Source organism: Aotus nancymaae, unplaced genomic scaffold (assembly GCF_030222135.1).
Source record: "Aotus nancymaae isolate 86718 unplaced genomic scaffold, 86718_ANA_hifiasm-v0.15.2.pri h1tg000064l_0, whole genome shotgun sequence".
In the NCBI taxonomy this organism is placed as follows: domain Eukaryota; kingdom Metazoa; phylum Chordata; class Mammalia; order Primates; family Aotidae; genus Aotus; species Aotus nancymaae.
This window is the reverse complement of record NW_026988478.1, coordinates 3442607-3465828: the sequence shown is the minus strand read 5'-3', so window position 1 is coordinate 3465828 and position 23222 is coordinate 3442607. Positions and strand designations below refer to the sequence as shown.

The 23222-nt window shown below is 37.9% G+C and overlaps 1 protein-coding gene across 7 annotated transcripts in view; it reads left to right on the top strand.

The window, feature by feature from the left end:
* ADAMTSL3 (ADAMTS like 3) overlaps positions 1-23222 on the top strand; it is a 338323-nt gene that overhangs the window by 99311 nt on the left and 215790 nt on the right. For all 7 annotated transcript variants that reach the window (XM_064366147.1, XM_064366148.1, XM_064366144.1 and 4 more), the window contains exon 4: positions 2143-2270. In XM_064366147.1, the coding sequence (XP_064222217.1) occupies positions 2143-2270 (128 nt within the window). The remainder of the gene's footprint in view (positions 1-2142; positions 2271-23222) is intronic.

Sequence of the window (23222 nt, the reverse complement as noted above, 5' to 3'; positions counted from 1 at the left end):
TTTATAATTTTACATGGCTGGAACTTTATGCCCATTGAACAGTAACTCTTCATTTTCTCATCACCCCTGTCCCTGGCAACCACTCTACCTTCTGCTTCAAGGAATTGGACTTTGTTAGATACGTCAGATAAATGGAACCATGCAGTGTTTGTCTTTTGTGACTGGCTTATTTCACATAGCCCAATATCCTCAAGATTCATCCATATTGTAGCATGTGATAGGCTTTCCTTCTTTTTAATGGCTCCATAATATTCCATTGTATGTATACCACATGTTGTTTACCCATTCATGTTGATGGACATTTGGGTTGCTTCCATGTCTTGGTTATTGCAGACAATGAGTATGCAAATATCTCTTTAAAACCCTGATTTCAATTATTTTGGATAAATACCAAGAAGTTGGATTGCTGGATCATACAGTAATTCTATCTTCCTTCACAGTATTTTAGTTTTTTTTTCTCTTGGCTTTTTTGTTTTGTTTGTTTGTTTGTCTGTGACAGAGTCTTGCCCTGTCACCCAGCCTGGAGTGCAGTGGCAGGATCTCAGCTCACTGCCACCTCTGCCTCCCAGGTTCAAGCAATACTAGTGCCACAGCCTTCTGAGTACCTAGGACTACAGGCATGTGCTACCATGCCCAGCTAGTTTTTTTGTATTTTAGTAGAGAGGTTTCGCCATGTTGCCCAGGCTGATCTTGAACTCCTGAGCTCAGGAAATCTACCTACCTCGGCCTCCCAAAGTGCTAGGATTATAGACATGAGCCACTGTGCCTGGCCTCCCTTGGCTCTTATAGATATTTATGATACTAAATGAACTTTAGAATCACTTGTTGTTTCAAAAAAATTTTCTTTGGGGATTTTGATGGGACTTGCTATAAATTTATAGCTAAACTTGGAGAGAAGTAGCATTTTACAGTATTGAGTCTACTCATTCAGGATATGGTTGTTTCTTCAGTTATTCAAGTCTACTTTAGGCCCCTTAGTAAAGTTTTGTAACTTTAATGAGCTTCATTTCTTTTCACATCTATACCTGCATCTGTGTACTTTTTACTTGTAGTGCCCCTTCTTCTTTATAGTATTCTTAATTAAGTCAACGGTGGAAAGTCCAGGAGACCAATTAAACCAAACTGTACTCACAATGACTCTTCCCTATTTTCTTGAATTTGAAAGCTTTAGAACTTGGCCGAGCTTGTTCACATGACTTTGTTTTCTATGAATGGAGACTCTCTCAGGAGGTTCCACAAATCCTTATGCAAAGTTTCTTGGCAGTTGCCACCAGTCTGCCTGACATACAAGCAGGTCAGAATTTCACTGATGAGCACTTCTTCTTCTTCTTTTTTTTTTTTTTGTTTGAGACGGAGTCTTGCTCTGTTGTCCAGGCTGGAGAGCAGTGGCGCAATCTCAGCTACAACCTCCGCCTCCCGGGTTCAAGTGATTCTCCTGCCTTAGCCTCCTGAGTAGCTGGGATTACAGACACATGCCATCATGCCCGGCTAATTTTTGTATTTTTAGTAGAGACAGTTAGGCTCAAGCTGGGTCCTTGCTATGTAAGTTAGAAAACAGAATAATATAATTGATATTTAGTCAATTTATTTAAATTTAGGAATGATAAAATTTCAGATATAAAACAGCTGAAAAGCCATCTCAACAAAACCTTCTTAAGGTAGAAAGGCATGCATGTGTCAACTGATTTTCTTCTAAACCTGTCACTTTTTTTAAAATGCAGTTATTCCATAGCCAATAATTTTGGGGTATCATTGGTCTTTGTGAAGAGCTTAGAAAATGACTGGATTTGGGAGGTGGAGGTGAGTGGATCACCTGAGGTCAGGAGTTCAACACCAGCCTGGCCAACATGGCAAAACCCCATCTTGACTAAAAATACAAAAATTAGGCAGGTGTGGTGATGGGCGCCTGTAATCCCACCTACTCAGGAGGCTGACGCAGAGTTGCTTGAACCTGGGAGGTGGAGGTCATAGTGAGCCAAGATCACGCCATTGCACTCCTGGGCAATAAGAGGGAAACTCTGTCTCAAAACAAAACAAAACAAAACAAAGATGACTCTGGAAGCTTTGGGATATTTCTACCACATTTGTCTATCATTTATTGTGGTGGTTTTTTTTTGTTTTTTTTTTTTTTTTAACATCTAGACCTCAAGAAACACTCGTTCAGATGAAGACAAAGATGGCAACTGGGATGCTTGGGGCGACTGGAGTGACTGCTCCCGGACCTGCGGGGGAGGAGCGTCATACTCTCTGCGGAGATGTTTGACTGGAAGGTCAGTGGTGGCCTCACTTGCTCCTGCATGTGGAATGTGTCAGTACCTCTGGATGGGTGGAGAGGAGAGAGAACTTTATTTGGCTTTGGAATGTACTGTGATGATGGTGAAGCATTTGCTTTTTCTAAATGTTAGTCAACCTCAGGTTAACACATTTAAGCAGCAATGGTCCTGTTTTCATGGGTGTGGCCATGTTGCCCACAGGACTCAGGAGCACCAGACACTTTGGGCTTTGAGGAAAGGAAATCCTGGCACCTTAAGTCACTGGTTTAAAGTTGTCAAGAGTTGGAGCAGAGGTCAAGCCTTCTAATTTCTGCCCTTGGGTTGCTGCAACTTAATCCAGTTCTTGTTCATCTGCTCTGATGAACCCATTAAGAACATGGTGCAAGTTCTGTTTTCACATTTTAGATATGTTTATGTTAAATAACATTTGCCAAAATATAAAATCAGCTTATTTTTTAAAACCTCTAAATTTGTAATAAGTCTGTGCTTATCACTGTTTTTGAGACAATTTAAGGTAATTCTTTACGGGACGGTTTGCATCAGCTCTTAGGTAAGACAGAGCCCCAGATTGATGGAATCTGACATGCTGGTCTTGTACAAAAGAAAATTCCAAGATTATGGCAGCCATCTTCAGATTTAGGATATTGTTAGGAAAAAGGGTAAATTGACCTTTGCTGATTAGCTTCAAGATACAGAGTAGAAATGCAGGGAGAGCATAGTTTGGCTCAAGTTTGGATTTTATTGAGGTCACTGTTTTATGATACATTAAACAGTGACCAAATACGTCCTCCAGTTTCCTTGAGGCAAGCAGAGCAGGGCAGATGAGAGATTGTACATGTGGCCTTTGAGAAGAAAGACTCACTGGTCTACTCCAGAAAGGCATGAGAAGGCTGCTGGAGGCACCATAGTAGCATTTCCCCAGGGTGAATTCTAACTCAGAGCATGGAAGCTTCAGTAAAGCATTGTAGAACTAAATCCAGGGATTAGTCTTGCAAAGACAAAGTGGTATGCCTGCTTCCCCATATTTTCACCTTGGTAAGGAGATACAGGCCCTGGCACTCTGTGTCATGCTGTGTGGAAGAATGATTGGGGTATCATGTTGTATTGGGATATATTTATCCTGCCGAAGAGGCTGCAATAGGGAGCTATATCCTGTGGGCAAGGGGAGAGGGCTTTTTTGTTGTTGTTAATATAATCTTGCTCCGTCGCCCAGGCTGGAGTGCAGTGGTGCGATCTTGGCTCACTGCAACCTCCACCTCCCAGGTTCAAGCAATTCTCCTGCCTCAGCCTTCCAAGTAGCTGGGACTACAGGTGCCTGCCACCATGCCTGGCTAATTTTTATATTTTTAGTAGAGACAGGATTTCACCATGTTGGTCAGGCTGGTCTCGAACTCCTGACCTAAATGACCCACTGGCCTCCCAGATTGCTGGGAATACAGGCCCAAGGGTAAGTTCTTTCCCACTGCTGACCAGCCACATGGAGCACAGTGGGGGCTTCCCAACCTGGAAACAAGTGGGGAAGGGAGAACGTTGGCATCTCTTTCTAACCTTCAAGTCTGAAGAGTATAAATAATTTGCAATTAGTGGTAGGGTTAGAGTGGGAAAAGAGTGGGATTTATTTGCATTTTTTTATATGTACTTGCATTTGTTAAAAAGAATTTAGAGGAATATATTAAGGACCATGAATGACCACTTTTATCCTATTGTCCTACAACTAGAATGTTCACATATTTACTTATTACTTGGTTCATTTAAAAAATTTCTTTGAGTTTGCTTGGAACATAATTTTGCCGAGTGATATGTCTCCAGAATGCTTGTGATTTTGTCTTCTCTTTCCTAACTGGGCCCTGCTGCTGATGGAAGAGGCTGCAGGTAGGGCAGGGCAGTTGCTGAACCTCTTCCATCTTTTCCACTCCTATTCAGAAGGGGAGACTTGGGCAAGAGGAGAGGAAAGGGAGGTGGGAGAGTTCTTAGTTGACTTTATTGTTGAGAGCAGGTATTGATGCTCTCTGTTTGGCAAGTGTCTTAAGCTGGCTGTTGTAAGCACTTTGATGGATTTTCTGAGAAATTGCCTTTGCCCTCCCAAATTCCTTGGGATTTCTTGCCTCCAATTCCCTTGAAATGTGCTATTCACAACACTTTGTCTTGGTAATATTGCTCTTTCCTCAGCTCTGGGACTGCTAGACATACCCCCAGCTTCTTCCTGTTTACATGTGCTAACCCCTCAGTGGCCATCCTGGCAAGTTCCTAAGACAACCACATGCTGGCACTCATGCATGTGCCCACATCTGGTTCACAGGAAACCCTCATGCAAAGTTTGCTAAACAAACTCTTGAAGTTCAGGGACCCAGTGCTGCAACACCTACTCTGCTTACATGGGCTGCTACAGCTGTTCTCTCAGCCCTTAAATTTCTCAGGTGTGAATTAAACACCAACCAACTGTAGGTGACACATATTGAATGCTTCAAGTGGTGTCTTCAAAATTTCTTCCTCTTGATTTGGGGTTAGCAGACTGAAGCCCTCATCCCTTCTCCTTGATGGTGTAGAATGAGAGGGAGGCTCACAGCACACCTTTTTCAATGAAATCTTCAGAAGTTCTTCCCATAAGTCTCTGGCTCCAGATCCTTTTAATTCCCTTGATGTGGGTAAGGAGTTTAACTCCAGTGAACTGAACTAACACATATCCTGCCTTCAAGGTTCTTACATCTAAGGAGACAAACAATAAACAAGTAAACAATCAAATTATTTATAATTAAAAATTGTGTCAAGGAGATGCAAAAAATGGTCAGGGAAGCCCTCTGTGCTGGGGCATGTTTATGCTGAGACCTTACTGCTAAAAGAAATTAATTATGTGATGGGAAGAGTTATGAGACCAAAAAAATTCAGATAGTAGGAACAGCATATGTAAATGTCCTGGAGCAGGAAATGAAAACAGTCTTTTATGCCTGGAGAACAGTTAGATGAGAGTGAGCAGAATGGGCAGTCCCCTGCAGACAGACCCTTGGTGGGCACAGAGCCAGCCAGCATCCCATCCTGCACCAGCACTGTGCAGAGAACAGTGGATCCTGCCCCACCCTGAGCAACCACTCCTGCTTTTGGGGAACAGAGAAAGCACCCAGACCTGCACCTGTCACCACCCTGCCCCCAAGCCAACACCACCTCCAGCATGACTGCACACACAGTCACCAATAGGGGCCTCCCACCCACCCATAGCTACATTGCCTCTACCACTGTGGTGAATGCCTACAGGGAGGCAGGCCCCCAGGTACCTGCTAGCACTCCGCCATAGCTGCTACTACTGCTGCTGCTGGTATGTGCAAATGAGGGTGGATCCCGCTGTCATCGTGTTATGAAATGCTTTGGCTGACATCAGCCATCAGAGTGTAATGGCCAGCAGTCCAAAAGCACCTTGGTCCCCCAGTGCAGTGAATTCCTAACATCAAGGAGCCATTGAACAAAGTTGGGGCTCAATACAAGTTCCCAGAGTTAGAACATCCAATCCAGGTGCTGGGAGCCAAGCATTGGCCCCCTAAGATCTTTCAGAAATGAAAGCCAGTTGGCTGAATCCACCTTATACTAGAAGCAAACCCTCAAGGTCATCAAAAAAATAGGATAAAAGAAAAAACATCATGTAAAAAGTCAGCAACCTCAAGGATTAAAGGAAGATAAGCCCACAAAGATGAGAAAGAATTAGCACAAGAACCCTGACAACTCAAAAAGCTAGAATGCCTTCTTTCCAACAGATGACCACCTTGCCTCTCCAGCAAGAGTTCTGAACCAGGCTGAGATGGATGAAGTGACAGAAACAGAGTTCAGAATATGGACAGAAATGAAGATCCTTGAACTGTAGCAGTATGTTGAAACCCAGTCCAAGGAAGCTAAAAATCATTATAAAACAATACTGGAACTTGCAGACAAAATAGTCAGCAGATAACTGAACTGAGAGAGCTGAAAAACACACTACAAGAATTTTATAATACAGTCACAAGTATTAATAACAGAATAGACCAAGTGGAGGAAAGAATCTCAGCTTTGAGATTAGCTTGAAGACTAGCTTTCTGAAATAAGATAGTCAGACAGGAATAGAGAAAAAAGAATGAAAGGAATGAACAAAACCTCTGAGAAATATGGGATTATGTAAAGAGACCAAATCTATGACTTATTGGTGTCCCTGAAAAAGAGGAGGATAATGGAACCAACTTGGAAAACATATCTCAGGATATTATCCATGAGAACGTCATAGATGAACCCAATTATCTAGACAGACCAACATTCAGATTCAGGAAATGCAGATAACCCCAGTAAAATACTTTACAAGAAGATCATCCCCAAGAGACATAGCCATCAGATCCTCCAAGGTTGAAATGAGAAAAAAAATGTTAGAGGCAGATAGAGAGAAAGGTTAGGTAACCTACAAAGGGAAATCCATTGACTAACAGCAGACCTCTCAGCTGAAACCCTACAACTGAGAAGAGATTTGGGGCCAATGTTCAACATTCTTAAAAGAAATTCCAACCCAGAATTTTATATCTGCAAATTAAGCTTAATAAGTGAATGATAAATACAATCTTTTTCAGACAAGCAAATGCTTATAAGAGCTCCTTATAAAAGCTCCTGAAGGAAGCACTAAATATGGAAGGAAAGACCATTACCAGCCACTACAAAAACATACTGAAGCACACAGACGAGTGACACTATAAAGCAACCACATAAACAAGTCTGCAAAATAACCAGCTAACATCATAATGACAGGATCAAATCCTTGAATGTAAGTGGGCTAAATGCCCCAATTAAAAGACACAGACTAGCAAGCTGGATAAAGAACCAAGACCCATTAGTTTGCTTGTCTTCAAGAGACATATCTTACGTGCAGTGACATATGTAGGCTCAAATAAAGGGATGGACAAAAATCTACCGAACAAATGGAAAACAGAAAAAAGCAGAGGTTGCAATCCTAGTTTCAGGCAAAACAGACTTTAAATCAGAAAAATTTTTCAAAATGAAGAAGTGTATTACATAATGGTAAAGGGCTCAACTGTCCTAAATATATATGCACTTAAGACAGCAGCACCCAGATTCATAAAGCTGCTTTGAGTCCCCATTTCTTCCTTTGAGCATTCTGTTCTTCATGTTGAATGATAGGTTAGTTGGCAGAGATATATTTTGAGCTGTGCTTCTGGAATTTTAATGTGCATACGAATCACCTAGGGATCTTGTTAAAATATAAACTTTGATTCAGTAGATCTGGAGTGAGGCCCAAGAGCTTTCATTTCTAACAGATTCCCAGGTGATGTCAGTGTAGCCTGTCCATGGACCACACTTCAAGCAGCAAAATTTTATAGACTTTTTAATTTCAGGAAAAAGTTGTAGGTCTTATACTTTATGAATTCTTATATATCTGAAAATACCTTTTTCTTGCTTTCACACATAAACAGTGAATGGCTTATTTGAGTATAAAATTCCTAAGATACAATCTTTTCCTTTTAAGAATTGGTAGTTCCTTTTCCATAAAGCTTGGTATACAGTATTGCTTATAGACCTCTCAGGCCAGCTGATTCTTTTTGTAGATAACCTAGTTTTTAGATAACCTGTCTGCCCATAGGATTCTTTATTTTTTCCCTCAAGTTCAAGAGTTTTACAAGGCCATGTCTAGCTGTCAGTGTCATATTATTTATTCTCCCCTACCACATGGTGATCAACTTTGTGGTACAGATTTAGATTCTTCTTTATGGTAGGAAGATTTTTCTTCTATTATATCATTCACTGTTGGTTCTTACCCATTTGTTCTGACTTTTTCTTCATGAACATCAGTAACTTCTGTCTGTCTTCCACATTTATCATGTTCGCTTTAATTACTTTAATCTTTTTTTTTTCTTTTCCTGTGTATGTGGGGGTGATTTTCAAGCTCTCTGTCACTTGAAATTTTTTTCTTTTTTGGAAACACAGTCTTGCTCTGTCACCCCGACTTGAGTGTAGTGGTGCGATCTCAGCTCACTGCAACCCCTTCCTCCCAGGTTCAAGTGATTCTCCTGCCTCAGCCTCCCAAGTAGCTGGGGTTATAAACGTGAACCACCACGCCTGGCTAATTTTTATATTTTTAGTAGAGATAGGGTTTCACCATGTTGGCCAGGCTGGTCTCAGACTCCAGACCTCAAGTGATCCACCAATCTCAGCCTCCCAGAGTACTGGGATTACAGGCATGCATGACCACACCCAGCTAATTTTTGTATTTTTTGTAGCGATGGGGTTTCACCATGTTGGCCAGCCTGGTCTAAAGCTTCTGACCTCAAGTGATCCACAAGCCTCAGCCTCCCAAACTTCTGGGATTATAAGCATGAGCCACCGCACCTGGCCTAAACTTTTTTCTCATCTATTGACTTCTAGTGGAGTACTTTGTTTATTTTTATTTTTTAATTTTATGGGTACATAGGTGTGTGTATTTATGTGGTACATGAAATATTTTGATACAGTCATACAATGTATAATAATCACAGCAGGGTAAATGGGGTATTCATCACTTCAAGGATTTATCATTTCTTTGTGTTATATATATTTCAATTATACTCTTTTAGTTATTTTACAATGTATGATAAATGGCTGTTGACTGTAATCACCCTATTGTGCTATCAAATACTAGATCTTATTCATTCTATTGAACTATATTTTTGTATCCAACCTAGTGACATTTTAAATACTGATATGGCATTATTTATTACCTAACATTCCTTCCTTCACTTGAAACCTGCCACTTTTATTGTGTCTATTGTTTTAACCACCTGCATTTTATCCTGTGGGTTTGTTTTTTTAATGTGCTATCTGGCTAATTCTTACTTAATTCTTCAAGGTTATGCTCTTTTAGAAAACCTATCTTGACTCCTTAAACATTGGTCTTCCTGTTCTGTGCTTCCTTGCATCCATTATAGTACTAAAATTGTTGGCAAATTAGGACCTCTTTTAGAGAATAGTGAATGACTTCATCATCCCAAGATCTAACATAGTTTCTTACAAGTGATGAGGACCCAAATAGTATTTATTGAAGGAGTAAATAAATGAGTGTGTGCTCACTATCACCTTGCATCTTTTCCCAATGCTCTTCTTTCTGCCTAAATCATCCTTTTCTCCTTTTTCTGATTGACACATCATTGATCATAACAATGCCCTTGAGTCCTCATTCTTCCTTTTGCATTCCTTGTCAATTCTCACCCTTTACTAGGATAGGGGCAACTCTTCTAATGTTCCCATAGGATCTTGTGAATACCTTTATGAGAGAGTTTATTTCACTGTATTGTTTTGTTTTTCTGTTTCTACAATTGAGACAAAATTTTAGGTGGCATAGATGGTGTCATTCATCTCTTTATCATGTGCCCAACATTATTATTGATGTATGGTATAGGTTGAATATATTTTATTCCATAAATTAATAGAAAAATGAAGTAATGAATTTTGTGGTTGATAAAAAAACTGCATGAATATAGTATGGGTCTGCGGGATAGATAAGGATGGGTAATTCTGTGAAGAATAATGAAAGCTATGTTGGGGAATATGGACTTTTAACAAATATTTGAAAACATCATTTTTTTCAAAAATGTACATGTATATAGTTTAAAGAGCAAATGACTCATGTAGGCTTGAGGTGAAAAACAACAGTCTCTCCATTCCCTTCCTCCCACTTCCTCAACAGGGTCAACTACTGTTAATGATTCTATCTGATTCTCTTGGTATTTTATCCAAGCTTCTAAATAGCATATTTAGACTGCTGCTTCTTGGTGTTTCAGTTGTAGGCATTACTCATTAGAATGATACTATAGAAGATGAAGATTTAACCATCTTTCACAACTGCTGATCCTTTCTCTTCCTTTCTCTCTCCTCCTCCTCCTTCCCTTTCTCCTTTCTCAACCTCTCCCATCAGTCTGTCTTTCAGTCCCATTCCCCAGAGTTTTATATAACTTTGGCTGGGCCAGTATGCAGTGTTTAAATTATTATAAAGGCATATTATTATTAATATTCCTTCATTAAATTATAAAGACATTATTATTATAAAGATATATTATTAAATTATGCCTTTATACTGTTCACAGCTATGTCATATAATATACTACAATTATTTTTCCTTTCCTGAGTAGTTTTTCCACTGGAGTCAATAATTGCCTTGCTTTTTTGTTTGCTTATTTTCTTAGCTTTTACATGCTTATCACTAATTCACTAAGTGTTCACTGTTTGTAGAAATCTCACTAAGTGAAAATTCTAATTTTCACTTCACTAATTTCATTCACTTTTCTAATTTTCATTCATTTTCATCTTCTTTTAGATCCTTCTTCTGGAGAATTCTTAACAGCCTTTAGCTGAGCTACTTGCTGTCTAACAAGAAATTCAGGAGGCATCTTGGAATCTCATTTTTCTGTCATCCGGGGAGGGCCATTTACCTCTTTCCTGTGTTAGATCTCCTGTTTCCTCATCTTCTTCTTCCTCCTCATTTTTATGGGTACATTCTCCAGAAGCTTCCTGCTTATCTCAAAAGATCTTTATTTTCTTCTCAAACTTGAATGATGATTTTTCCATGTATATAATTATGTAGCAATGATTTTCCGTCAGAAATTTGAAGGCTTTGCTTCACCATCTTCTAACATCAAGTAATGTTACTGAGAAATCTGAAGGCATCTGAATTTCCTGCTCCTTTTTCCTCCTCTCTGGATGCATGTAGAAGCATACATTTCCCCCCAGTGTTCTGAAATTTCATAACATTATGCCTTGGTGTGGGTGTATTTTCATTCATCATATTGGACACTTAAGTGTCCTTCACTCTAAAAACATTCCTTTCAATCCTGAAATACTACTTCCTTGATGATTTTTTCCATTCATTTTCCTCTATTTTCTTTTCTTTTCTTTTTTTTCAGATGGAGTCTTGCTCTTGTCATTCATGCTGGAGTGCAGTGGCTTGATCTTGGCTCACTGCAGCCTCTGCCTCCTGGGTTCAAGCAACTCTTCTGCCTCAGCCTCCTGGGTAGCTGGGACTACAGGCACCTGCCACCATGCCTGGCTAATTTTTGTTTTGTTTTGTTTTGTTTTGGTAGAGACAAATTTTTGTATTTTTGTTCACCATGTTGGCCAGGCTGGTCTCGAACTTCTGACCTCAGGTGATCTGCCTGCCTCAGCCTCCCAAAGTGCTGGGATTACAGGCATGAGCCACCGTGCCCAGCTGTGTTCCTCTATTTTATTATGTTGAAACTCCCATTATCAGATATTAGATCTTCCAGTTTTCTCTTTGTTCATTTGCCCTGCCTTACAGGAGATTTATCTAAATTTGTTTTTCAACTCTCTTCCTAAGTATTTTATCTCTTTTTACACATATATTTTTTCCTAAGTTATTTTTTGTTCCTTGAATTTTTAGGAATAGAATTCTGTCCCTGATTCCCAGATGCAGTATCTTCTGTTTCATCTCTGAGAGTATGAATAGACACTTGGGAGGAAATTTTTTTTTACCTTGCATAGTCTCATTTCCTCCCAAATTACTGTTTTCTTTTAATTTCTTTTGTCACTGTATTTAAGGTTAGAGATCTTTCTAGGATTCCTGGTGATCCTTGTTTGTTTATTCAAGTTTAAGGAAAGGAGATGTGAGCTTTACTGGAGGGAGATGTGGCTGATACGTCTCATTACCTCATGATGCCTGTAGGTGTTCTATTTTCAAGTGCTCTGATTTCCCAGAGAAGGCGCTTCTGAATCCAATACGTTAGGAACTAAGTGAAGCAGAAAGCTGGGATCTTAGCATTAAATACATTCATTTGTATTTAATCTGTGTTTTCAGTACAGTACTCTTGCCCTTAATTGTACCCAGTTATCTCTTGGTCCAGAAACTTGCTGTTTTACCCTCTTTAGATTATAACACACAGTCATGCCAAAGTAAGGGAGGTCAGCTGGGAGTTTAACCTCTTTTTAAACAGACTTTCAATCAGTTATACTGTTTTGACCCCAACTTCATCCCACTTTCAAAAGTATCTGATTTACCACTTCTGGAGTCTTTTGTGAGTTCTTCAGAGCTAGTTGAGTTGCTTCTGGAAATTCCCTGCTGCCATCTTAGGGTTTACCTTTCTTTTTGATCTGAGAAATCAAAAGATATCCTTATATGAAATAAGTAATTTAACTCCATAATTATTATGGAAATTGATTTTATAATATAAAAACTCTGTCCCCTCAATCTTCAGGCCCAGATGGTTTCACTGGCAAATTCTACCAAGCATTTAGAGGAGAATTTACACCAATTCCATAAAATTTCTTCCAGAAAACAGAAGAGAAGGAATATTTCCCAGTTCATTTTATGAATCTACTGTGACTTTGATACCAAACCATACAAAGACTATACAAAGAAGAAAACAACAAACCAATATATCTCATGAACATAGAAGTAAAAATTATTGATAAAATCTTGTCAAAAGTATTAAGAAATATATAAGAGGAATTATACACCATAACCAAATGGGGTTTATTACAGGGATGTAAGGTTGTTTCAGTATTTGAAAGTCAATCAATATAATCTAGCCAATTAATAGACTAAGGAAGTAAAACTGTATAGGAGCTTATCAACTGAAAAAATATTTGACAGAGTCACCAATTCATGATGAAGAACTCTCAGAAAAATAGAAACAGATACCAACTTGAGAAACAATTTAAAAACCTTTAACTAATATTGTATATTATAATTGACAGTGAAAGACTGAATGCTTTTCCCCTAAGGTATAGAATAAGGCAAGGGTGTCTGTCTCACCACTCTTACTCATAGGAGAAGGAAAAATGGTCTTTGTTTGCAGATGACATTTTTGTCTATGTAGAAAATCCCAAGGAATATACAAGATAAGTTGTAAAACTAAAAAGTGAGTTCGGCAAGGTCCTGGATACAAAATAAAAATACAGAAATCAATTGTATTTCTCTTACTAGTGATGACCACATGGATAACAAAATTTACAAAAATTTACAAAAATTACAGGCGGTGGCTCACACCTGTAATCCCAGCACTTTGGGAGGCTGAGGCAGGCAGATCACGAGGTCAAGAGATTGAGACCATCCAGGCCAACATGGTGAAACCCCGTCTCTACTAAAAAATACAAAAATTAGCTGGGCATGGTGGCGTGCTCCTGTAGTCCCAGCTACTCGGGAGGCTGAGGCAGGAGAATTGCTTGAACCTGGGAGGTGGAGGTTGCAGTGAGCTGAGATTGCGCCACTGCACTCCAGCCTGGTGCCTGGTGACAGAGCGAGACTCTGTCTCAAAAAAAAAAAAAAAAAAAAAATACGATGCCATTTATAATCACTCAAAAAAGTTAAATACTAAGATGTAAATCTAACAGAACGTGTATAGGACTTGTATGCCTAATACTGCAAAGTGCTAATGAAAGAATTTTTTTTAAAGATTTAAGTAAATGGAGAGCTATACTGTGTTCATGAATTGGGAGACTCAACATGGTCAAAATATCAATTATCCCCAAATTCGTTGGTAGGTTTAAGTCAATTTCTCTTAAAAATTTCAACAATTTTTTTTGTAAATATAAATTATTATAAAATTTATATGGAAAACCATAGGCCCTAAAATAGCCAAAAAGTGTTGGAAAAAATAAGGGGAAGGGGTAGAGGCAGATCATGAAATAAGACTCTCCAGTGATTCCCCACCACCGAGAAAATTAATTTGAACAACTGTTTCCCACACATGAAAATACCTTTGCAAGAGCTAAGGAAACCAGGTGAGACTCACCGTACCTGGTTGCAGCACAATAATAAGAAAAGAAAAGCTTTGAAGAATGAGTAGGAAGGGGAGTTTTACATTATCCATGTCATATCCCCCTAACCTCAAGAAGCCCAGCACTGAAGCCTGGGATCATTGCTATTAAGTTGTTATCAGCTTAACGTAACCTGTTATAACGATAAGATATTTTATGTAAGCCTCATTGTAAACACAAAGCAAAAGCCTATAGGAGATAACACAAAAAATAACAATGCAAGGAATCAAAATATACCACTAGAGAAAATTACTTAACCACAGAAGAAGGCAGCAAGAATGGAAGAAAGGAACAAAGGATCTACAAAACAACTAGAAAACAATTTTTAAAATGACAATAGTGAGTCCTTACCTATCAACAATGACCTTAAATAGATTAAGTTCTCCAATCAAAAGACATAGAGTGGCTGAATAGATTAAAATAAACAAGACCCAGCTATATGCTTCCTATTGGACACTCACTTCATCTGAAGGACACACACTTAGACTGAAAGTTAAGGGATGGAAAATGATACTCCATGAAAATGGAAACCAAAAGAGAGCAAAGGTAGCCATACTTTTTTCAGATAAAATAGACTTTAAGTCAAATTTTTAAAAAAGAGATTAGGCAAGAGAAAGAAATAAAAGACATCCAAATTGGAAAGAAAAAAGTTAAATTGTCCCTCTTTGCAAATGACATGATCTTGTATATAGAAAACCTTAAAGACTCCACTAAAAAGCTGTTAGAACTATTAAAAAACTTAGTAAAGTTGTAGGATACAAAATCAACATAAAAAACCACTAGCATTTCTATACACTAATAGTAAACTATCTGAAAAGTAAAGCAACCTTATTGACAGTAGCTACAAAAGCCCTAATAAAATACCTAGGAATACATTTAGCAAAGGAGGTGAAAGAGCTCTACCATGAAAACTGTAAAACACAGATGAAAGAAATTAAAGAAGACACAAATAAATGGAACAATATTCCACATTCATAGATTGGAAAAATTAATATTAAAATGTTGATGCTACCTAAAGTTATCTAGAGATTCATTGTAATCTTTATCAAAATCCCAATGACATTCTTCACAGAAATAGAAAAAAAAATCCTAAAATTTGTATGGAACCATGGAAGACCCCAAATAACTTAAGCAGTCTTGATCAAAAAGAACAAATCTGAAGGCATTATGCTACCTGACTTCAAAGTATGCTACAAAGCTGTAGTAAGCAAAACAGAATGGTAATGGCATAAAAAGAGACAAGTTGTCCAATGGAACAAAATAGAGAGCTATTTTTTATAAAGGCGTCAAGAACACAGAGGGGGAAAAGACAGTCTCTTCAATAAATGGTGTTGGGAAAAGTAGATATCCACCTGAAGAAGAATGAAATTAGACCTCTATTTCATACCATATAGGAAAATCAACTAAAAATGGATTAAATATTAAAATGTGAGAAACTTAATATCTAGAAGAAACAAAAGAGAAAAGCTCTATGACATTTGTCTGGGAAATGATTATTTCACACATGACCCCAAAAGCACAGAAAAATATGGACAAATGGGATTACATCAAACCAAAATGCTTCTGTACAACAAAGGAAACAACGGAGTGAAGAGATAACCTACAGAATGGGAGAAAGTATTTGCAAGCTATGCATCTGCCGTGGGGTTAATATCCAAAATATATGACAAATTAAACTCAATAGCAAGAAAAAAATAACCTGATTTATAAATAGACCTAGGACCTAAATAGACATTTCTTAAATGATATACAGTGGCCAAAAGATATAGGAAAAAATGCTCAACATCAGTAATTATCAGGGAAATACAACCTAAACCACAATGAGACATCATTTCACACCTGTTAGGATGTCTATTATCAAAAAGGTAAGAGACAACAAGTATTGGCAAGGATGTAGAGAAAAGGGAACCTTTGCACCCTGTTGGCGAGAATGTAAACTGCTACAACTGCTATGAAAAACGGTATAGAGGTTCCTTAAGTTATTAAAAATAGAGGTAACAGCTGGGCACAGTGGCTCATGCCTGTAATCCCAGCACTTTGGGAGGCTGAGGCAGATGGATCAGCTGAGGTCAGGAGTTCAAGATCAGCCTGGCCAACACAGCAAAACCCCATCTTTACTAAAGATACAAAAATTAGCTGGGTGTGGTGGTGCATGCCTGTAATCCCAGCTACTCAGGAGGCTGAGGCAGGAGAATCGATTGAACCTGGGAGGCAGAGGTTGCAGTGAGCCAAGATTGTTCTACTGCATACCAGTCTGGGCAACAGAGTGAGACTGTCTCAAAAAAAAAAAAACAAAAACAGGAGAGACATATGATCCAGCAGTCTCACTAATGGATATATATCCAAAGGAAATGAAATGAAGATGTTAAAGAATTTCTATGTTTATGCTTCCATGTTTGTTGCAGTGTATTCACAACAGCCAAGGTATGGCAACAACTGAGTATCCATCAGTGAACGAACAGACAAAGAAAATGGTATATATACACAGTATAATACTATTCAGCCATGAAAAATGAAGGAAATCCTATTATTTGTGACAACCTGGATGAACGTGGAAGACAGTATTTTAAGTGATGTAAGTTAGGCACAGGAAGGCAAATACCACATAACCTCACTCATATGTAGAAAATAAAAAAGTTGACCTCATAGAAAAAGAGAGTAGAAAGGCAGTTGCCAGGGGTTAGGGAGGTTGAGGAGAGGAGTTGTGGAGATGTTGGTGGCAGGATACAAAATTTCAGTTAGGTAAGAGGGTTAAGGTTAACAAATCTATAGTGTAACAGTGTTGTTGTAGTTAATAACAATATATTGTATTATTGAAAAATGCTGAGAGTGGATGTTAAGTATTATCACCACAAAAATGATAACTCTGTGAGATAATGGCTATGTTAATTAGTTTGATTTAGTCATTCCGCAATGTATAGATACTTTAAAACATCATGCTGTACACGATAAATACGTATGTATTATCTGTTGGTGTTTTGTTGTTGTTGTTTGAGGTGAAGTCTCGCTTTGTTGCCCAGGCTGGAGTGCAGTGGCGCAATCTCTCTGCTCACTGCAACCTGCACCCCCCAGGTTCAGGTGATTCTCCTGCCTCTGCCTCCCAAGTAGCTGGGATTACAGGTGCTGGCCACCACACCTGGCTAATTTTTGTATTTTTAGTAGAGACGGGGTTTCACCGTGTTGGACAGGCTGGTCTTAAAACTGCTGAACTCAAGTGATCTGCCTGCCTTGGCCTCCCAAAGTGCTGGGATTATGGGTGTGCATCTGTTGATTTTTAAAAGCTATTTTAAAAGAATATAGTGGGAGGAATCAGCTTACTTAGTATCAAGACGTATTATATGGCTGCAGTAATGAGAACAGTGGTCTTGGCAGAGGAATAAACAAATGAGATTAACAGGAGAAAATATTTGAAAATCACCTAACAAACTAGTATCTTTGTTAAGAACTCTTAAATGTCAACCATAAAAAATCAAACAATCTAATTAGGAAACGAACAAAGGACATAAATGGATGTTTTACCCAAGAGAATACATAGATGGAAAATAAGCACATAAAAATATGTTCAACACTACTGGCTATTAAGGAAATGCCAATTAAAACTGCAGTAAGATATCATTACCTGCCTATCAGAATAACTTTTAAAAAGTTCACAACTGGCCAGGCGCAGTGGTTCACGCCTGTAATCCCAGCACTTTGGGAGGCCGAGGCGGGTGGATCACGAGGTCAAGAGATCGAGACCATCCTGGTCAACATGGTGAAACCTCGTCTCTACTAAAAATACAAAAAAAAAATTAGCTGGGCATGGTGGCAGGTGCCTGTAATCCGAGCTACTCGGGAGGCTGAGGCAGGAGAATTGCCTGAACCCAGGAGGCGGAAGTTGCGGTGAGCCGAGATCACGCCATTGCACTCCAGCCTGGGTAACAAGAGCGAAACTCCGTTTCAAAAAAAAAAAAAAAAAGTTCACAACTTATGAAATACTGGCAAGGATGCAGAGGAAGAGTGTTACTCAGACATAGGTTGTGAGAATGTAAAATGATATAGCCATTCTGGAAAATAGGCAGTTTCTTTTAAAAAATAAACATGCAACTACCATACAACTCAGCAATTGCATTCCTGGGCATTTTTCTCAGATAAAGGAAGACTTAGGTTCACAATAAAACCCATTCATGAATGTTTATACCAGCTTTACTCACAGTGGCCAAAAGGTGGAAACAACCCCCTAATGCCCTTTAACTTGTGAATAATTAAACAAATGATGTTACAGCCATACCAGGGAATGCTACACAGCAGAAAAGGAAACGAACCATTGATAAATACAACAATCTGGATGAATCACCAGAGAATTACAATGAAGTTATAAAAAATCCAATCTCCAAAGCTTACATACTATATGATTTCACTTATATAATATTCTTGAAATGACAAAAATTATAAAAATGGAGAATAGTATTTCCTAGGTGTTAGGAAGATGATAGAGTGGGAGGGGAGGAGATGCAGCTAAAAAGGCAAGTTGCAGGATCCTTGTGATAATAGAAATGTTCTGTACATGTATTAATATCAATCTCCTAGTTGTATTCTTGTGCTAGAGTTTTGCAAGATGTTACCATTGAGGGATCCATGGAATCTCTTTTTATTATTTTCCTATAAATGCATGTGACTTTAAATTATTTTATATTTATTTATTATATGTATTTTTGAGACAAGTCTTGCTCTGTAGCCCAGGCTGGAGTGCAGTGGCATTATCTCGGCTCACTACAACCTCTGCCTTCTGGGTTCAAGCAATTCTCCCACCTCAGCCTCCTGTAGCTGAGATTACAGGCACACACCACCATGCCCAGCTAATTTTTTGTATTTTTAGTAGAGATGGGGTCTCACCAAGTCATCCAGGCTGGCCTTGAACTCCTGACCTCAAGTGATCCACCAGCCTTCTCCTCCCAAAGTGCTGGGATTACAGGTGTGAGCCACCACACCCAGCTGATTTACAATTATTTTAAATAGAAGATTTAGTTTAATTACAAAAAAAACTAGAAATGCCAGGCAAAATAGGACATACATTAAAACAACAACAAAAAACACTAAAGTTGAATCTACAAGAGATTAAGAGAAATCCACGGGGCCAAAAAGCAAAGAAGAAACTGAATGCCAAACTAGTAAGTGCATAACTGATTCTGTGCAGAACTGCAACCCTAAGATAAAAACAAGACCCTTGAGATCCAGACACCTAATAAACAGAACTAGGGGGAAAAAGTCCACACACCGGAATAGGGAATTTAAATATCTTAGTCTTAATTCCATATGAAAAAAAAATTCCATGTTGGAAGAGTGGACCTGTTCTCCCAAAATTTGGAAGTGTATATATATTGGCCTATACTTATTATATGTGAAATGAGACTGGGCGTGGTGACTCACACCTGTAATCCCATATATCCTATATGATCATGGAAACATTTAGGTGGGAAATTAATATGGAAAGTGATCTTGTAGCCTGTGATATCCTTGAGGTTATAGCAGCAATGAAAGATCTGAGAGTCAGGCCACCAACCAGCTGCACAGGATTCCTATCAATAGAATTCTGCTTATGACAAACTTGCAATCCTAAAATACACAATACACAAGGAGATACTTAGCAGGAATAAGCACCAGATAATCTTTATGGGAAAATGTTACCATATTCTCCTTAACATTATGTGTGAGATAAGAATGCCCACTGTCATTGTTCATATTCATTATTGTATTTGAGGTCCTAGTTAGTGTAGTAAGGCTAGAAAAAAAATTAAATAGAAGGATTAGAAAAAAATAGAATAACTCTCACTATTCAGAGACTACTAAATTATGCAGATAGAAAAATTCAGGAGTACTTATACATAAAATAATAAAACTAATAAAATAATTCATTAAAGATTACTGGAAACAAATTAATGCACAAATAACTGCTCTTACACAATAGCAAAAACTTGAAAGCAAAATTTCAAAAGGTACTACTAACAAAATATATGGTATGTTGTAATAAATTCAATAAAAAATGTGTAAGTGTAAGACTTCTATGGAAGATTTAGAAGCTTACCTAAATAAAAGAAAAAATATGTTCATAGATAAGAAATCTCGACATCATAAACATGCCAATTTTTTCTGTTAATCTATTAGCATAATTTCAGTTCTAAGTATCATATAGAAGTGCAAAAAAATGAAAATAATTTTGAAAAAGGGGCTAGGTATGGTGGCTCCGCTGTAATCCCAGACTTCGGGAGGCCAAGGTGGGTGGATCATGAGGTCAGGAGTACGAGACCAGCCTGACCAACATGGTGAAACTCCGTCTCTACTAAAAATACAAAAATTAGCCCGGCATGGTGGCGCACACCTGTAATCCCAGCTACTCAGGAGGCTGAGGCAAGAGAATCGGTTGAAACTGAGAGGCGCGGTGAGCCAAGATTGTGCCACTGCACTGCAGCCTGGGTGACAGAGGGAGACTCCATCTCAAAACAATAATAATAATAATTTTGAAAAAGAACAAAATAATAGACTTGCCCAGACAATTGTTTCATTTAACTATAGTAATAGCATAGGCAGGAATAGCAAATGCAGCAAAATTGAGAGCCCAGAAACAAATATGCATGTGTGGAAGTTTAGTATATATTGAAAGTGACCCTGTAAATCAGTACTGAAAGAGGGATATTCATTACATGGTGCTCAGATATGGTTATCAATAGTCAAAGGAAAATATCAGAATATATCAATTCATGTAATGAATAAATTCCAAATGCATTAATCTCTATTTATAAAAAGCAATGTTTGGAAACATTTAGAAAGAAATATAGAAGAATATCTTTGTGATTTCTAGATAGTGAAATGTTCCCTAAGATACAAAAAGTTTGAGTTACAAAGGAAAATATAGATAAATGCAAGCACAATAAAAATATACATCTGTATCACAAAAATACAAACCTAAAGTAAATACAAGCCATAGAGTGGGAGAAAATCTTGACAATGAATATAACCAGTAAAGCACTAGTATTTGAAATTTTTAAGTAACTTCTACTTACCAATAAAATAGAAGCAAAAAGAGCCTGGTAGAAAAGTGGCAAAGAATATGAACAGGCAATTCACAGAAGATGAATCTGCATAGTAAAAAACAAATGAAAATAATTTCACTAACAACTGCAAAAGCGTATGAAATGAGACTGGGTGTGGTGGCTCACACCTGTAATCCCAGCACTTTGGGAGGCTACGGTGCGAGGATCACTTGAGGTTGGGAGTTGAAGACCAGCATGATGAAACCACATTTCTAAAAATACAAAAATTACCCTGGAGTGCTGGCACATGCCTATAATCCCAGCTACTTGGAAGGCTGAGCCACAAGAGTCACTTGAGCACAGGAGGTGGAGGTTGCAGTGAGCTGAGATTGTACTACTGCACTCCAGCCTGGGTGACAGAGCAAAAATCTGTCTCCCCCAAAAATAAAAGAAAAAGAATATGAAATGAGATATTTCACATTCTTCATATTGGGAAAAAATTAAAAAATTTTAAAATGTCAACTCTTAACTTAGGTGTATAAAAATAAGAAACTTCCTGTACTGGTAACAAGGGTGAAAATTGGTTTGTCCATGTTAGAGAGCAATTTGTCAATATCTGGAAATAGTGATGCTGTAAACACCCAAACAGAACAACCCCACTCAGGTATATATCCCAGAGAAACATGCACATATGCCTAACATGACAGTATAAGATTGCTCATTGCAGAACTGTGGGTGCAGTTTAAAATTTGAAACCAACTTCCAAATGAAGATTTGGAACAAAATCTTCATCAACATTTAGGAAAATTGATAAATGAAGAATAAAGAGAATTGATAAATAAATTTTGGTATATTTATAACTGAGATTCTTACAGATCTCTAAAAGTGAATGAATTAGAATTACAGAATTACATCTGTTAACATGGACATTCTCAAAAACAGTTTTCAGAGAAAGAAAAGAAATCAAACTGCAGAAGGTTTTTTGTACAGTATGTTTCCATTTACTCAGTTACCGGTAGCTCCCATTTCTGATGTGGTATTTGTTTAACTTTTTTATTTCTTAGGACTAATATATCATTCTTTAGTCTGTTTCTATACAAACCTTAGCCTACATTCTGAAATTTGCTTTTAGGCCTGAGAATTTCCAAATTTGCCTGCTCCTGGAGCTTATCTAATTTAAACAGTTATCTGAGGGTAGAAAATATCCTAAATCAAATGTGTATATATGTATTTGTGCACATATGTGCATAAACTGAGAGAATAATATGTTCTGTGGGGGTTCAGACGTGAGATAAGTATAGGCATTACATGTGCTCTCCCAGCTTGGTTCCTGGCATGGGGTCAAGCCTGTGGCACACCTACTTTTTCCATGTCTAAGAAACAGGGACAGTAACATCACTTTTTGCCTATAATGAAATTAGATTAATTCGAAAGCATGGTAGCAGGTTCTTTAATAATTCACTCATTCCTGCTCCCCACATTTTAGGCAGCTGCAAACCTGAATCATTTCTGACCCATTCCCATGTTAAGAACTTTCATTGTCGTTTTGGAAGTACTCTGAGATTTTTAAGAAGGAAACCTACTTCCCTTGGAATGCTTATCAGGTCTCTTTATCCTTGAACTGCCTTAGAGACTTATTAAGTCTTCATAAATATTGAATACTTGTGGTCAGTTTTTCTTGGAAGAGGAATATGGAGGTGATTACATATAAAACCAAACTGAAAGCCATCCCAAAGCTTTAGAAAGCATTTCAGTGCCTTCTCTTTTATCAGTGTACTCCTTCAGATTCATGATTTAGGGCATTCGTGATTTAGGAAAATAGCAAATGTAGCTATTTTGCTCATATATTTCTTCTGGATAAAGTTATTTCAGAATTTGATTACTTTAAACAGTCAGTTCTTTTGCACTGAAAACCATATGCCAGCCAGAATGTCTCTTTCTCTTGCAGAAGGGTGTAATTTGATATTCTAGTTAAGTGCCAATCATGGGAAACACAGGTTTAAGTTAACTACTATTTTAAAAATTAATATATTTTTATTCTTCAAAACACATACTTCTCAGTCTTTATGACACCAGTATTTGAGTCAATATATCATCAAATGAATATAATAAATTATAGTGCTATGAACTCCAGGGAAATATTATTAATGTTTTTAATATATCCTCATGTGGAATC